Raw genomic sequence first — 18,533 nt, 5'->3', positions numbered from 1 at the left:
TAAGTCAAGTTGAGCTGGATTAAACATACTTTCATTGAGTTGAGTTGGACTGGAATTAATTTAGAGAAAATCTATTATACATTTTGGGCCTTTACACTTGCATGTGAGGGACTGCAAATTCCTAAATCATTATGAACTGAAAGACTGATCTTGGGAATAAGGTTTTATCCCATTCTGGACACAGAGTTTGATTGTTTCCTCATTAAGGGTTTTTTATTTTGGTATGTAAAAAGGATCAATTATTAACATTTACAATTAAACATTTGCTTTTTGTTCACATTGGAGGAAAAACAAGAAGTCAAACTGGATTAAACAGAGTTTCATTGACTTATAGTGAAGTGAGTTTGACTTGTTTCAGTTAGATTGTAAACTGTATTGAATAAAAATTGAAGTAGGAATAAATTGACTTTCTGTGATCTGGAGTAAACTGAGTTGAATAGGGTTAAGTGAAGCTGAGCTGAGTTCAGTTCAAATGAGCTGAGCTGGATTAAATCTACTACTTTAATCTAAATCTGGATTTAATCTACTCTTCTACTTTTTTTGAGTTGAGTTGGACTGGAATTAAACGGACTGGCATAAATTCTGAGACAAAATGTTGTATCTTTGCACTGGGATATATAAGGGTTGATAAATTCCTAAATCCTTTAAAACTGTGGCAATTCAGATTCAGAGCTTATCTGTAACATTTACTGATTAAATGATTCCCGCAAGGTTATTTTGTGAAAATGTGTGCATGTTTTAAATGCTAAATTAGTTTACCTAATAAAATGTAAAAGCTTTTTGTGTTCATATTTGAGAAAAGAGTAAGTAGTCAAACTGAGTTTCACTGAGCACTCAACAAAATGATGATAATATTTTTTGCTGCTTGTTAAAAAACTACTTACTTAGAATGAGCTGAAACAACACAATTCCTGAGATTTTTGGGGACAACTTAATTGTTTTATGTTCAATTCACTTAAGTCTGTCAAAAACATTTAACTTAACTTAATTGGTTTGTGTTGGGACAACATTAATGAATATTGCGGAAGCCTGCATTTTTTACAGTGAGTGTTGACTAAATTCAATTGCAAACTCAGTTCTTTAAACTTATTCAGAAATTCATTGAATTGAATTGAAATTGGAATATATTGAGTAAAAAAAGGGTCCAATTGCACTTTGTAAAACTACTTATTTAGAATGAGACGAGGATTTTAGTCGAGTTTAGTTGAGTTTGACTTTAGTATAAGTTTTATCCGTTATTCTGTAAGTTGCAAAATAGGGCTGTACACATCAGCAATAGTCACAATGTTGAGGTGGGATTATAGTTGACTAAGAGCCACAGTTGAGTTGACACAAAATTTATGGGTTCATTGCAAAGTTTGACCATAAAGTTACCCAAAAACATTATCATGTTTATGTGTTTTTAAGATTGTGTAAGAATTTAAAGCATTCAGGCACAAGAAATTACATCCTGTATGTAACTTTAAGAAAGATTCATTGTATTTACTGTAAGTGTATATATACTACAAAAATTATTTTACAGTTGATTATTCAATTTCTGTGCCTGAATACTCATAGACTCCCAGAAAAACACTGTGGTGGTGGTGGTGGTGGTGGTGTTTTTTTATTTGTATCTTTGCTCAGCTGATTTGATCAATGCTCATGATTGGTTTATTCAAAGATATCTTTTGGCAATTCGTAACTAATTGATTTAGTCAAATTTGTAGGATCTCATTCATACAATTTAGTAAACTCAAAAAAACTGATTTTGCTGCTTGTTTAAATTTTTAAATTGTTTTTGTGACAACTTAATTGTTTTATTTTTAGTCCACTTAAATTTGTTAATCGATTTGTGTTGAGACAACCTGAATAAATTGTGTGACATCCTACATTTTTTACAATGTATGATTTGCTCATCTTCCAATGACGGTTGGGTTTAGGGGAGGGGTTTGGTTTTTCGTGAACACATAAATTAATTCATTCTTTTTCCTTCAGCTTACTCCCTTTATTCATCAAGGGTCACCACAGCGGAATGAACCGCCAACTTATCCAGCATATGTTTTACACACCTAATACCCTTCCAGCTGCAACCCAATACTGGGAAACTGAACTCATATAAATTTGTCCAAATTTATCCACTAAACTGACAAAACCTAAAATAGTTACATTTCCTCATGAGATCAGGCTGGTTTATCATATTTTAATCATCCTAATCGATGTAAAATGAGCAATTCTTTCCAAATAGCACTATTCACGTCATCAGATGAAATTATATTCAATATCCCAAAATTTGCTGAAAAACAAATATTGCATTGCATATGCATTTTTTCCAATATCATGCTGCCCTATTATAAAATGAATAGTCATACGATCCATACATACTATCCGGATTATATTGGCAATATCAAACTATTCTGAATACTGTATGTTAATCATACAGTGAGATATTCAATCATTATGAAATTAACTTATTATATTCCTGTCCATAACAAGGGCTCTGGAAGCAATTATATATATCCATATTCAGCTTTTGCAAAGTGAGATGCGCTAACGGAATTAGCTTAAACTGTGGATCAGTCCCAAGTGTTTTCGATGTTTGACAGGCTGACGAGTGACGGAAAAGCAGGACAATGCCATTTCTGGGAGGTCTGAATTTTCTACATATTTGACTCTAAAGGTTTACATAAAGAGCAACTAGATGAGAGGGAGGAAGAGAACCTGTTCAGACACAGCATTATGATATGGGACATAATTGTTAAACTATGACACCTTGTCATAACAAAGAGTTCAGCTTAGACTTTATGGCTTCCGGCAACCCACATGTTTTTATAATCACGCCGTAGCTCTTTATAGACACAAAAACCTGCAGAGGGAGAGAGATACAAAAGACGCACCGCTATCGCTTTTCTGAAAGAACAGAGAATTGGTTGAGAGGAATGTGCTCTTCTTTTCCTAATTTTCCATTTACAACATTCCTTAAAAGGGGAATTCACCCAAAAATGACAATTCAGTCATCATTTGCTCACTCTTTCCTTGTTGTGAACCTGTTTCTTTCCTCTGTTGAACACAAAAGACGCAGTTTTGGAAAATGTTTAGCATTGACGACCATAGTACATGTTTTTTTTCTACTATGGAACTCAATGGTTACCCATTTCTAACGTTCTTCAAAATATCTGCTTTTATGTTCAGCACAAAAGAGAAACGCATAAATATTTGGAATCGCTTGAGAGTGAGTACACTTTCATTTCACGATGAACTGTCCCTTTAAGATGTTGAAGAGTTTTAGAAGAATTTACTATTTTGATGTTAAACCATTCAAACAATAAAGAATTTCGATTCTCTGGAAGTGAAGTATAAGTTAACTCTCATAATGCATTCAGGTGTGTTATTAACAAGAGATATATTTAAATAAAAATAAAAAAAACACACATTTTAGGAGAAAAAGATAACTTTATTTCTTTTTTAAATACACAACTTTTTATTTAAAAATCATAAAAACATATATTCATTCATTCATTTTCTTGTCGACTTAGTCCCTTTATTAATCCGGGGTCGCCACAGCGGAATGAACCGCCAACTTATCCAGCAAGTTTTTATGCAGCGGATGCCCTTCCAGCCGCAACCCATCACTGGAAAACATCCACACACTCATACACGGACAATTTAGCCTACCCAATTCACCTGTACCGCATGTCTTTGGACTGTGGGGGAAACCGGAACACCCGGAGGAAACCCACACAAACGCAGGGAGAAGATGCAAACTCCACACAGAAACGCCAACTCAGCCGAGGCTCAAACCAACGACCCAGCGACCTTCTTGCTGTGAGGCGACAGCACAACCTACTGCGCCACTGCTTTGCCCTAAAAACATATATTAAAAATTATTATTTGTTATCCAAGTTATATTAGTGTTGACCAATCACATATTAGATTAACTAAATCACATTATAATGTGAGATTTATCAGCATTTACCCCATTGGAGTTAATGCAGTGATTTGTAAAAATAGATTATGAAACATTTTAGCAGCATAAACATACAGATAATCTTCAGATTATTTATTCTTACAAATTAAATTTTGACTCAAAAAGTTACAATTGTCTACAGATTTTGAATGCATTGTGAGATTTAAATGCTTCTATTTCTTTATTTAAAAATTTTATGTGCTGATATTCATTAATTTAATATACCGTGAAAATAAACATGCACAATATTGATATCATGGGCACTTCAAAATAACTGTGAACATTTATTTATTACTTAAATTTTTAGATTGTCTTTTAAGAATATAGTCAGTTCTTTTTATTGAAACATTTGTTTACTTTTGTTTACTTAAGAGTTTTTGAGTTTTATACCTATTAAAGTTACTTTTTGCAGCTTAGGCTAATTTTTGCAACGCCAGAACAAATAACGGGAAAAAATCCGTGGCGGGACAGATATTGATTGATGTAATTGTGGGATTATTCCAGTTTATCACTCGTCACATTTTCTCTGGACCTGGAGATTTATTAAAATAAACCAGTACGCTACATTTTTTTTTAGTTTTATACCTATTAAAGTTACTTTTTTGCAACGTAGGTCAATATAGCGATAATACTGTATACCATGATAAAAGCTTACGCAATTAATTGCAACAACATTTTATACCATTTTAAGCCTACTTAAAACTGAACAAAATTAGTTGTCGATTAAGTGTGAAACTAATTTACAGATTCGTAATTTGATTTTTGCTATTTAACATAAATATCCGTATATAAAACGTCAGGCAAAACAATTAACAGGAAGAAAATTGGTGGCAGATATTGATTGTGATTGATGGATTATTCCAGTTTACCATTTCTCACCTATTCTCTGGACCTGGAGATATTTTAAAATAATCCAGTACGCTAAGTATTTTTGAGTTTTATACCTGTTAAAGTTACTTTTTTGCAGCTTAGGTCAATATCGCGAAATATTACTGTATACCGTGAAAAAAAGCTTACGCAATTAATTGCAGCAAGAACATTTTGTACCGCTGTTAGCCTACTTAAAATCTGACTAAATTAGCTGTCGATAAAATGTGAAACAAAGTTATGGATTCACTATTTGATTTTCGCTGCTTAACACATAAATATCTGCATTTAAAACGTCAGGGAGAACAATTAACAGGAAGAAAATTGGTGGCGGGACTGATATTGATTGACGTGATTGTGTGATTATTCCAGTTTATCAGTCATCACCATTTCTCTGGACCTGTAGATATATTAAAATAAACCAGTACGCTAAGTATTTTTGAGTTTTTACCTGTTAAAGTAAATTTTTTTGCAGCTTAGGTCAATACCGCGATAATACTGTATTCCGTAATAAAAGCTTATGCAATTAATTGCAAAAACAATATTTCTTACCATCATAAGCCTACTTAAAATCGAACAAAATTATCTGTTGATTAAGTGCGAAACAATTGAACAGATTCGTCATTTGATTTTCGCTACTTAATGCATAAATATCTGCATTTTAAACGTCACACAAAGCAATTACAGGAAGAAAATCTGTGTCGGGACAGATATTGATTGACGTGATTGTGAGATTATTCCAGTTTATCATTCGTCACCTTTTCTCTTGACCTGGAGAGGGGAAAGGGGGATTTCAGTGCAAGGCGTTGATGTTTTTCATTCCTACAATGCTGAACGAAGGATCTAATGGAGCTGTTTATCAGGACATCAGTCGACTAACATCCGTTTCTCATAGACACTTACACAATAGAGGCGAGCTGTGTGTGTGTGTGTGTGTATGGAGTGACCTCTTCTACTTGGACACAAAAGAGAGGAAAGTCTTGCGCTGCTTGCTTCAGTGATTGCTCAGGTCAAGGTAGCGATGATCTAGTGCACTTTTGAGTGCCCTCAAAGTCAAGTGCAAGTGCCTGTGAGTCTTGCAGTGATAATCCCTGACGATAAACATGTAGGGGTTTGACTTCTGGGACTGAAGGAAGACGAGGATCATGATAATTCTCCATGTATATTGAGGTTTAGATAAGAGAGAATCTGCTTTGTTGACTTTGTTATTGTGTGTTTGTTTAAGTACCTCTTAATTGACTCGCTGTGTTATTAGAGGCCAATTAATGTATATGGGTTTGACCTTCACTTATCAGTTAGGCTAATACTGCCTCAGACACGTGTACATTTACCTTAAGAATTGAAATGTTGAATAGCCACTTGCTTTTTAAAGATTTTCTTATAGATAAATTGTAATCATTTCATTGTTTTAGTTTATATTTAGGAGTATGTGTAAATATAATGCATTTATTATTTTGCTTTAATAGACAAATCCTATGCTCTAAGTAAAAAATCTGCATGGTTTGATACCATTTTTATTTTTTAATTATGATTGATTTTTACCTTTGAGAACTTTCAGTTGGCATTTATTTAATAATTTATTTTATATTTTTGAAAAATCAATATGCATTTAATTATATTTTCTTAATTGTGTTTATGATATATATTTAAATATCGTATTTTATTCATTTTATGTTTATGTCTTTAATTTAAGAGATTTTTTTATTTTATTTTACTTTGAAAACATCAAAGAATGCATATAAATATTGTTTTCTTTATATATATTATTTATTTTATTTTATGATATGTAATTTTATGATATTTTATTTTGTATCATGATATTTTTATTTTATTCTATTTTATTTTATTAAATTATGTATATAAATATTATTTTATACATTACTTTAAATATTTTATTTATTAAACATCCAATAATGCATATAAATGTTGTTTTTAAAATGTACAATACTTATATTTAGTTTATTTTATTTTGAGAATATTCAAATATGCATAGAAATATTATTTTCTATATATTCATAATTTATATTTGTTTTAAATTATTAAAAAGTACTTTATTTTATTTAGTAAACATCCCAGAATGCATATAAATATTGTTATATATATATACACACATACACACACACATATATATATATATACATTTTTTATTTTATTTTGAGTACATCCAAATATGCCTATAATATTATTTTTATGTATAAATTATTTATATTTGTTTCAAATAATTTTTAATTATTTTAATTTATTTTTTTAATCATCGTAAATGCATACAAATATTGTTTTTCAAATATACATTATTTATTTTTTATTTTATTTATTTTATCCAAATATGCATTTATTTAATTAAATTTAATTTTATTTTATTTTGAGAACATCCAAATATGCATTAATATTCAGATCTAGCTTTCTGTCTAACATTGTTTTACTTCTCCATAAATAGCGCTCTGTTGTGGTTACTACTCAAAAATCCTGATAATATGCATTCATCCACAGAACTGTGTGTGTTGTGCAGCCAAACACACTCTTGTGTGGCATCTGAAAAGACTCAAAGGTTGGCACTCACCCATGGCACTAGAGAAACAGGCCATGGCCCGGGATGGGTTGCCAAGAGAGATGGCCAGTAAACTCCCCTGATCTTGCTGTATCTCTAGCCAACAAGTTACACAAGTGCGTGTGTGTGTATATGTGTGTTTGTGTGTGCCCATATCATTCACCCCACGGCCCCTCGCGCCACGTTTGAACAGCTCTGCCTTTGTCTCCAACTAACAATATTATTGTGGCCCTTTGCTCCCTGTCTTTGTGCACCATAAACACACACACACTCACAGAAAGAGGGTCAGCTGTGACATTACAAGTACAAGATATCAGAGATCTGCAGGAAGGCACCAGACGGGCTCTGAAAGTGTGTGAGAGAGACTCCGTTCTCATGTTGTCTTGAGGGTTCTGCTAGTTCCCTGTATTCTACTGTTAAACAATAGAGCACGACTCGGTCCCTCCGTGTCCGTCATGGCCTTCTGGGTCTCACACACACGCACACACACACACATAATGGCAGTGGTGTTACCTAAAGGTCTCCACCTCACCATGGCCTTTATGAAGAATATTTGTGTGTGTATCTGAATACATATGCACATTACACAAAACATGATGGTTTGTTTTAACCATTAAGTTTATTCTTTCAATTAAATTTAAATTATAGTTTTTAACCCAATAATTGAGTTTGATTCAATTAAAACAACCCAACATTTTTTTTTGTAGTGTAACATGCTGATAACTAAACAAAATAACAGCTTGTTTAAATAACCTGTTGTCCCAGTTTACTTGCAAACCAATGACCCAGAAATGCAAGTAATCCGTGTTTACAAAACAGCAATAAATTGTAAAGTAAAAGTAGTGTGCATGTGTGTGTTTGTGTGTGTGAATGCGAGAATGCATGGATGTTTCCCTGTACTGGGTTGCAGCTAGAAGGGCATCTGCATACTTTGGCCGACTTGAGATGCAGAGTTGACCATGCAATGACGCCATTCAAGTCTGGCAAAGAACGGTTCCAACAAGCAAGTTAAACAAAAGCAAAAGCCAAAGAATAAAATAAACAAGTAAATAACAAGCGGGGGTAAGATCTGAAAACGTGGTAAAAATCAGGGGTGAACGGTGCTTTTGAAAACACTATCGGTTGGGTTTAGGAAAGGGTGTAGTGGGGGGATCGGTCTGTCAGTCAGCCAGTCGACAGTGGCCTCTAGTGGATTTACACAAGAACAGCAGGTGCAAATAGCATTTATGAGAGAAATTTGAGATCTGATAAAGCGTACACATCGGCTTCTGGTGGATTCACGAAAACAAAAACTGCAAAAAATAAAATGTAACCCCTGGGACGTATTTTGTTATCTCCATAAATGTATATTTATGTATCAATAATGAGTCTGTGATGCATGATCAGCTGCTAAATTCAAATCTGCTTTACAGCAGTGGCTCAGGCTAGGCCAGAGAAAGTTGTGTGTGATGTTTGTTAAAAGCCACAATTTATCAGTGTTTTGTTTATTTAAGGTTTCAGAAATTTAAATACACGAGTTCTAGCAAAGCATAATATTTATGGCTTGTAAAATACACACTTTTTATGTCGATGGAAATGGCAATAATCATTTTTTGGGAGAAGTTGGTGAAATAACACGTTGTAAATCCAGCAGCTCTAATCTCTCCACTGCAGCGCTGGCTAACATAAAATCATCCAGCATATATCAAATAATATGATTAATATTAAGCAGTTTAAATGATGAAATACATGTTCTTACATTTAAGAATTCACAATATCATTAGAAAGTTTGTCGATATTTGCAGAAAATGGAAAAATCAACAATATTATCATTAGTTCTGTGGTGTGTCACATGAAAGAAAACGATGCATCGCAATGGAAACTTATAAGTGATGTGTTCATAATAATGGTCACTTTTAAAAAAAACTCTTTAGTGGGTAAGTGGGAGTATTTAGAACTTAAAAATTAATTATTTGGGTCATAAAGCATTTAAATTTATGGTAATTTTCTAATTTGCTCCGTTCATGTGCTTAAATCAGCACTAAGGACACGTTCTTTATTTGTAATACACATCTGCACTTTGGTAAACCAATAGAAACCGATTGAAGCTTTGACATGCATGGTGAAATGATCAGCATACGGATTAAACATCTAGCTATGATGAGTGGATTATACAAAAGCTGCTGTGGTCTAACTCCAATAAAGGAAAGAAGGTTACCACGTTTACACGACCGCATGCGTTGTCGGCTGATGAAGCATAATCAGGTTAAGATTGCGCTTGTAAAGTAAACACACGCATTGTGTGACATCTCTAATAAGAATGCTTACATGTCAACACCAGACTGAACAGGAAGTGAGTTGTCTAATGCCTTCAAGGCTTGCCAAAAATAACACCATCCCAATAACACCACTGTTTCTCCCACTACCTATTGTGTTCACAGGGGAAGTGTGTGTGTGTCAAACAGATTGGTCTCCTTTAGGACTCCTTAACACAGTCTCTTTCAAATACACACACACAGGGAGCCCAGGTTCCCATCATTGTTAGTCCATCAGTTTATGTGTTGTTGTTTGAAATCGTCATTTGATTATTTGTCATTTCACATGGGCATAAAAGTGCAGACAATTCCATCATTTGGTAATAATTTAATTTGACTGAGTTTTATGACAAAAAAATGTTCACACTTTAGTTTAGGTCACAATTCACAGTATTAACTAACACTACTAGCTTAATAAACTACTTATTAGCTGTTTAAGGATGAGGTTGGGTTTTGATTTTGGGTAGGATTAGGAATGCAGAATAAGATCATAATTATTACTAATGAACATTAATATCTTAATAATAGGCAGATACAAACCAGTAATAATAGCATGAATTGTGACCTAAACTAAAGTGCACTTTATTGCATTACAATCATATTCGGAAAAAGTTAAGGTTTTTAGTTACAATAATTACTAGATAATAGTTACTAACACCTTAAATAGTTAATAGTTACTAACACCTTAAAAGTAATTAACTAGCTAACTATTAGCTTTTAAGAGTTTAACGCCCAATTCACACGGGGCTTCAGCGTCAATGCTTGATGGAAGGCGTGTCTGAAGTTGGGGCTGAAACAATCATCATAGAAGCGTCAGCCAATGAAATTCAGTCAGAAATAGGCCACTGTCTAGCTGGTGTATTTGCATACAGCCATCTGATTGGCTGACGCTTCCATCGGCGCTTGAAAAGTTGAGCTGGTCCCAACTTCTGCAGCGAGCAACACCTCTGAAGCGGCGCCGACGGATCCACAATGCAGTTCGGCAACGCCTAACGTCACCCATTCAAAGTGAATGGGAAGCGTTGACGCTGACGCCCCGTGTGAATGGGGCGTTAGTTTATTACATATAAGCATAGTAATCCATATAATCCTTTAGGTGATGAAAACTTTCGGAACAATGTTGCTTTGCTGTATTCCTATTGGGAATGGACAGATAAACTGTATGTAAACCATTGGATTGGTAGTCGACATATTTTTGAGATCGTCCTATCAGAATGCTAACGGCAAATCACGTATATATTCGCAATTAGAATTCATTAATATATACTTAAGTCTTCAGTTTCACAAGATCATTGAGAAATCTTTCTAATATGCTTATATATATATATATATATATATATATATATATATATATATATATATATATATATATATATATATATATATATATATATATATATATATATATATTAACAATTCCTATTACAAGCAATGTATTATGAACAGAAAATATTATTATCTTATCTCGGAAAATATATTTTTTGTTTAATCCATGACACATTTTTTTCAGGATTTGTTTTGATGAATGTAAAAACATCTTTGACTTGAAATAGAAATCTATTGTCACTTTAAAAATGTCTTTACTCTTACTTTTGATTATTGTAATGCATCTTTGCTGAATGATAGTAATAATTTCTTACAAAAAAAAAAGATGCAGTACTGACTGTAGTGTTTTGAAGAGTAGCGTATCGGTATTTAGTATCACTCATCTTTTTTCTCTCTCTAGATCTTCTACCGTGTGGTCCGCGAGGTCCAGCCGGGTGAGGAACTCTTGCTGTTCATGAAGGCTGAGGAGTTTTCATATGAAACCATGGCTCCTGACATACACGGTGAGTTTGCACACATGCATCATAAAGCCTTACACATGAACACACTTGCTTTTTCTTTTTTGTCTCTGTACAGTTGAAGTCAGAAGGCCCCCATGTATATTGTTTTCCCCCATTTCTGTTTAACGAAAGGAAAATATTTCTAAACATAATAGTTTTAACAACTCATTTCTATATACTGATTTATTTTATCTTTACCATGTTGTTGGTACATAATATTTTATTAGATATTTTTCAAGATAATAGTATTCACCTTTAAGTGACATTTAAAGGCTTAACTAGCTTCATTAGGCAAGTCAATGTATAATGATGGTTTGTTCTGTATCGAAAAAATAATGCTTAAGGGGGCTAATAATGGGCTAATAATATTGATCTTAAAGGGTTTTTAAAAAAAATAAAATCTGCTTTTATTCTAGCCAAAATAAAACGAATAAAACTTTCTCATCAAGAAAAAATATTACTGGAAATACTGTGAAAAAATCCTTGCTCTCTTAAACATCAATTGAAAAAGAAAAGGAAAATTCACAGGCAGGCTAATGATTTGGACTTCAACTGTATGTGAATTATTTCTTGTCTGTTGTAAAGCGTATGCAACATACTGTTATTCAATAAATTATTTTATATCAGTCAATCAATGCATGAAGCTTATCAACTATCTTATTTTGCTGTCCCACAGAGGAGCGCCAGTACCGCTGTGAGGACTGTGACCTGAACTTTGAGTCTGGTTCGGAGCTGTTGGACCATCAGAAACACGCGTGCGGGACTCCTCCATCCTCTGGCTTCAAGTTGTCTAAGCAGGGTTTGCCCAGCGCAGACGATGACACTGATCTAGAGCCACTTCACCTGCACACTCTTCCTCCAAACTTGCCACGCTCACCACAGGAGTGCAAAGAGTGCGAGCAGGTCTTTCCTGATGCCCAGAGGTGAGAACACCACTATTTTGGTTTAGTTTCTTTGTAGACATATCCCGAGATATATATTCTTACCCTACTAGTTTAAAGGAGAATTCAGAAACTGTTGGTAGTAGCAGCACCGGTGGACGTTGAGTGAACTGCAGCCTGCAAACTGCACTGTAAAAGATGTTGGGTTCCACACGGTTTGTGTTGGAACAACATGAAATAATTAAGTTAACATATTAAAAAAACAAATGTAAGTAAATTGAACATAAAACAATTAAGTTGTCCTCAAAATTTAGGAATTGTGTTCTCTCAGCTTATTTTAAATAAGTAGTTTGGACAAACAGTTAATGTTTTAGAGTGTACTGCTTATTTTCACGTGTGCACCTGTAAAGCCCAAAAGACTTGATTCAGTGCTCTGATATACTCAAGACAAAATCTATTCTTTTATTAGAAGTAAAAAGAAGATAAAAATAAAAATTCACTAGTTATGTAGTTACTGTATATCTGTAACATGCTTTGTTATTCATCAAAATTACAATAGCTAACAAAGTCATAAGTCCAATGCACTCAAAAAGTAAGTGAAAAAGTTACAATTTTAAATTTGTAGTGCTTTGGACGTATGATTTTGTTGTTTATCTTTATGAATCCTTCATTCAAAGAGCACATTAACTAACCCTGAAGCACTTTTTGTTTGATTTTGGATTCATAAATAATAATGATTAGGTACTATACTTAAATTACGTATCCACTGAAGTTACTTTTATTACTTATAAAAGTATTAATTATTATTATTAGGGCCAAATAGAATCTGCGAACATTTTTGTTATTTCATGCGGAATTGTTTCGGGAGTATCTTAACTAAAAACGTAATATATGAAATGAAAAGGAATAGCTTTTTAACTTTAATGTTTACAATGCAAATCCATCTAGATCTACTAATTTGGTAAACAAAGCAAGTTTTTCATATAAATTATTTACTAAAAGACAGAAAATATTACAAACTGTATTATAAATAAATCTAATAAACACTTTCATATTAGTCAATAATATTACTGAAATGAATTGAAAAACTGAATAAATATATATTTACACACATTTACACAAGAAAATAAATAAACTCTGTTATGGGCTAAAAATGTGCAGAAATCTGCCCATTTCTGCGTCCACAGATTCTGTGTGGGCCTAATCAGTACTTATAATGTATATGGCTTAATTACTGTGCATGTAATAAACACAGAAACAGTAATTGTTGTTGTTTTTTGTTTTACAAATATATATTTTTATTATTTTTTAAGAAGAGAAAGTCACATTACCCATCAGATTACCTATACTTAAAAAAAATAATTAGTGCATGACAATAGATGCTATAATTTCAGAGAAGCTAAGTCATTTTGTGTATATACATAATATTTTCAAACGTTTCATGTTTTGAACTTTTTTTTTTTCATTTTAAATAAAATGATTTTTCGTCTATGCAAATTTAGTAGAATTGAGTCAAGCAATTTAGTTACTTATTGAATAATTAGATTGCTTTACAGACAAATTAATTAAAAAAAATCCATTAAATTACTTTTAATGATGTAATTAGTAACGAATAAATATTTTTTAAAGTAACTTACCCAACACTTTTTGAGAGTGACGTTTAGATGAATGTGTAACCTGTAAATTATTAATACCTTCCTGTATATTTTTAAGACACTGTCACTTTATAAAAATTATCATATTTACAAGATTTGGCACTATATCGTGTTTTACATTACACTGTATTTTTTGCACTATAAACTGTCTTACATCTGCACAACTCTGGTTTGCACTCCTTTCCATATGCCCTTAGGTGTTATGTACTGTTTACAAATTAAAATTTTTTACTTATATTTTTAGATTAGATCATATGTATAATTGTATTTATTGTAACTTCTTTTTAAAACTTTTTTTTGTATCAATTATCCATTAGGCACCTAGGGTCTGAGAGTACCACAGTTTCGATTCTCTGTATGTCCTGTACATGTGGTTGAATTGACAATAAAGCTGACTTTTGACTTTGAACTCTAATCATAATTTGCTTAAAAACTGGAATTCAGCAAGATTTGGCTCTCGTTTATTAATGAAAGTTGATCAAATCAGGCTTTTGTCTAATCCTGACTCGTTCTTTGGCTCTCAGTTTGGACACTCACTCTCTGTCTCACTCGGACGAGCGGGAGTACAAGTGCGATCAGTGCCCGAAGGCCTTCAACTGGAAATCCAACCTGATTCGCCACCAGATGTCACATGACAGCGGCAAGCACTATGAATGTGAAAACTGCTCAAAGGTAGAGTCCAGACATTAACAAAGATCTGTGTTTTTATATGTGTGTGTCTCTTTAAACAAACCAATTGTGAAAAGCTGAAATGTAAAGGCATGTTTATACAGACCATAATAAATCTATATTTAGAAGTTAATACAGTTCTAATACAGCAATAGTTAATACAGTTACAACTGTAGTATAATATAGTTATAATACAGTTTAATACAGTAATATACAGGTAATACATTTATATTCAAAAATACAGTTAAAGTATGTCCATTACCATTTAAGGTTTGGCTTATTTGAACAAATTTTAAGCACAAATCAAATTGCAATATCAGTCAGAAAACTGGTAATTAGATATTTTTGTCCTTTATTAAGCAGCATTATGCAATTTTGTGGAAACAAAATCAAAATAAACATGGATTTCCAAGTGCAGCTTTAGCAAACAATACCTTGAAAAAGAAAATGAAATGAAATCTACTGTAAAGCCACTTGCTTGGCTCTTTGGTGGTTGTTAAGTGCTTTAACAAAGCTTGGATGAATGAATTATATTGAGAATTGTGATCATTTTGGTCACTATAATCGTGATGTGAAAATAGTATAACGTTTACTTCTCTAATTGAGATCCACTCCAATCTATCCCGCCGTCTGTAGGCTGTGTATGTAAACTTTCTCCCTATCTTTTTCTCTCTTTCCCCAGCAGGTGTTCACAGACCCCAGTAACTTGCAGAGGCATATCCGCTCTCAGCACGTAGGGGCGCGAGCTCACGCCTGCCCCGACTGCGGAAAGACCTTCGCCACCTCTTCAGGCCTTAAACAACACAAACACATCCACTCTTCCGTCAAGCCCTTCATATGTAAGTCACTCAGACCCTTCATATGTAAGTCTGCATGCTTTCTACTCTGAATACCACACCACACAGCCGGAGAGCTCCAACGTCACTTCTCAAATTTCCTGCCAAATTTTGCATTTTTTGATTGTAGATTCTAAATATCTCTAACAGCTGTTTTAAATGTTTAAATCTGGTATAATTAAAGACCAGTATAGCTTCAAAGCACTGTGATTCACTTTGAATAAAAGTGAAATGAATAAATACATTCAAGGTTTTTGTATTTTGAAAGACAGATGGAGCTCTCTGGCTGGCCTGGGTTTATCCAGCAGTTATGTTGAAATCAGATCTGTCCATCATCCTTGCTGTTTTTAAAGTCAACATGAAACAGCATTTGCGTCCCATTTTGCTTCCATTATGATTTGTATGCCAATATGACACTAGTTTGCCAAAAAAAAAAACTAGTGTATTCATCCAGGAATTCATTGAATTTGAAAAGTTCCTGTCAGAATACCGAGGTCAATTTGATTTATCTTTATTTTTATCTTTTAAAAAAGCTAATTATCAGTGAAAAAGCTCGTTAAAAGTGTCGTGCATTATATCCAGAAATATGAGGTATTATATCCATTACTACAAGAAAAGGTACATTTTGATTTCATGTTGTCTTTAACAGAGGATACTGAAATTATTACTAATCTTTAAAACAAATTCAGTTAACTAATCTTTAACTTAATACAGATGTGTTATTCTGGTTTCATTTACTGTAACCTGAAGTTGCTTTTTTTTACAGGCTGTGCTTTTTGGATGCACATTGTTTCTTGATTTGTACATATGTTTGTGTGTGTGGTCTCTGTCCATCTGTGTTTTGGTTGTGATTGTTCACTTTCAAACATCTGACTCTTCTGTTTCTTGATCAAATCTACTGTAAATATTGTAAAAATGTACAAGTAAAACTACCTTTGTTTATTCAAACTAAAAGTCAAGTTCTTATAATCATACCTTTCAGAACCTTAGGTACTAGAGATGGAAAAAACCAAACATTTCCAAATAATTGCTTCACAAAATGAATTTAATCTGAAACACCCTATGCTAGGGACACCTGGTGTTCAATACTGTGTAAATGCAACAAAAACTCAAACCTTGCATTTGATTTTTCAAACATATTGTTACACTTATATTAAAAGTATGACTCTTAAATGCACTTAGCTTTCATTTAATATCATTAAATATTTAGTGTCTGCATACAACTGCATGCATTCTACGTTTTCGAGGCTTATATATGGTTTGTTTCATTTTGGGATCTACTAAAGAGATTAAGTGAAACCTCCAATAGTATCTGGGTGCAGATTTGGCTCCATATCTCAGACTTGCACAATGCACTCAATGGGGCTAGTGACGTCACTGTAGGGGTTAGGGCTGCACAATTATTCGAAAAAAAAGACCGTGATCTCGATTCGACCCTACACACCATCATAATTCTGCTTTTCTATGATTCAGCCAATTGTATTTTCAAGATCAGGAGAGAAGCATAAAGGCAGTCACAATAGTCTTCACATACATACATACATGCATAAATATCATACCATATCATAACATTATATACATTTCTCAGCAACATGGACACCTCAATGTATGTATAATATGTCATCTGGTAAAATATGTAATCTTGAAAATTAAATGTCGCAATGTCAGTTTTTTTTTCTTCAGTATCATACAGCCCTAATATTTACCCTACATTTCCATACAATGCATGTCACTGCCCCAGCTCTGCACTCTCACTTCCAATGCACGACCTCTGACCTCCAGCCTCATATGCGATTGACCTCAACTCTTAATCTCATCCTGCATAAAAAGAGCTCTCATGCCCTCCATAACGATTTAAACGTCATAAAGCGTACAGCGACCTCTGAACTTTGCCCGATTGAACTTCATGCATTGACCCTCGGAATGCTGATCCCACACAGCTCGAGTAGACGATCCCCCCCAACGCCACCACAACATATCAGACAGTAACTAGCCTGCTAAGTCTGGCCATTCCTGGAAAATCACTACCACATGCAGCCTGCTTCATACTGAGACAAGCACACAGTCATTTACAGCAATCAGCATTTGAACAAGCACAGCTAACAACACTTAATGACCTCGCAAACACACACACACACACCGAGTACACCACACACATGCACTTGGATTCGTACACAAGCTCTGTGTTGCCCTCTCAGTGTTATTTTTAGAGTTTGTCAACAAAATAAATGAATATAATATACCTACATTGAATTTTACTGCTTTTTAGCATTCATAATTGGTCATTTATTGTAGCTATAAATTACCATTAACATTTACATGTATGCTTTATTACTTAAACAAATGTTGAAAAAAAGTATTGCTAATTATGCTAAAGTAAAAGAGAATATCAATTTGTTTTAAACAAACACTCAAACACATTCATATTCATACAGCACATTCACCGGCTGTTCACTGTGGAATGTGTTGGTAATATTTCCTTATGGTTTATTAAGAGCTGACAGAACACAGCACTCTAAAGTGCCCACGGATCTTCCACACACACTCCCCATATTTCACACCTGTTCATCCGAGTGTGTCCAGTTGTTCACAATTATATAAGTGTGTTTGTTTGGATATATGTCTGCTGGGCTTCCTGAAGCTCTAATATCTGAGCAGTAATATATATATATATATATATATATACACCATTGAAGTCAGAATTATTAGTCCCCCTCTGAATTTTTTTTATTATTTTTTAAATATTTCCTACATGATGTTTAACAGAGCAAAGAAATTTTCACAGTATGTCTGATAATATTTTTTTTTTCTCGAGAAAGTCTTATTTCTTTTATTTTGGCTGGAATAAAAACAGTTTTTAATTCTTTAAACACCATTTTAGGGACAAAATTATTAGCCCCTTTAAGCTATATATTTTTTTCTGATCTACAGAACAAACCATCATTATACAATAACTTGCCTAATTACCCTAACCTGCCTAGTAAACCTAATTAACCTAGTTAAGCTGTATAGAA

General features: G+C 33.3%; 1 protein-coding gene across 50 annotated transcripts in view; it reads left to right on the top strand.

The window, feature by feature from the left end:
* mecom (MDS1 and EVI1 complex locus) overlaps positions 1-18,533 on the top strand; it is a 293,515-nt gene that overhangs the window by 242,539 nt on the left and 32,443 nt on the right. For 16 of the 50 annotated variants that reach the window (XM_087282897.1, XM_087282893.1, XM_087282886.1 and 13 more), the window contains 4 exons: positions 11,379-11,481; positions 12,155-12,401; positions 14,539-14,686; positions 15,366-15,522. In XM_087282897.1, the coding sequence (XP_087139023.1) occupies positions 11,379-11,481; positions 12,155-12,401; positions 14,539-14,686; positions 15,366-15,522 (655 nt within the window). Of the gene's footprint in view, positions 1-11,378; positions 11,482-12,154; positions 12,402-14,538; positions 14,687-15,365; positions 15,547-18,533 lie in introns of all 50 variants that reach the window. The other 34 variants (XM_087282890.1, XM_087282883.1, NM_001442711.1 and 31 more) reach the window with 3 other exon arrangements.

The sequence above is a fragment of the Danio rerio genome, chromosome 15, assembly GCF_052040795.2.
Source record: "Danio rerio strain M-AB ecotype USA chromosome 15, GRCz13ab, whole genome shotgun sequence".
Lineage (NCBI taxonomy): Eukaryota > Metazoa > Chordata > Actinopteri > Cypriniformes > Danionidae > Danio > Danio rerio.
The sequence above is the reverse complement of the archived record's forward strand: the minus strand, read 5'-3'. Positions and strand labels throughout refer to the sequence as shown.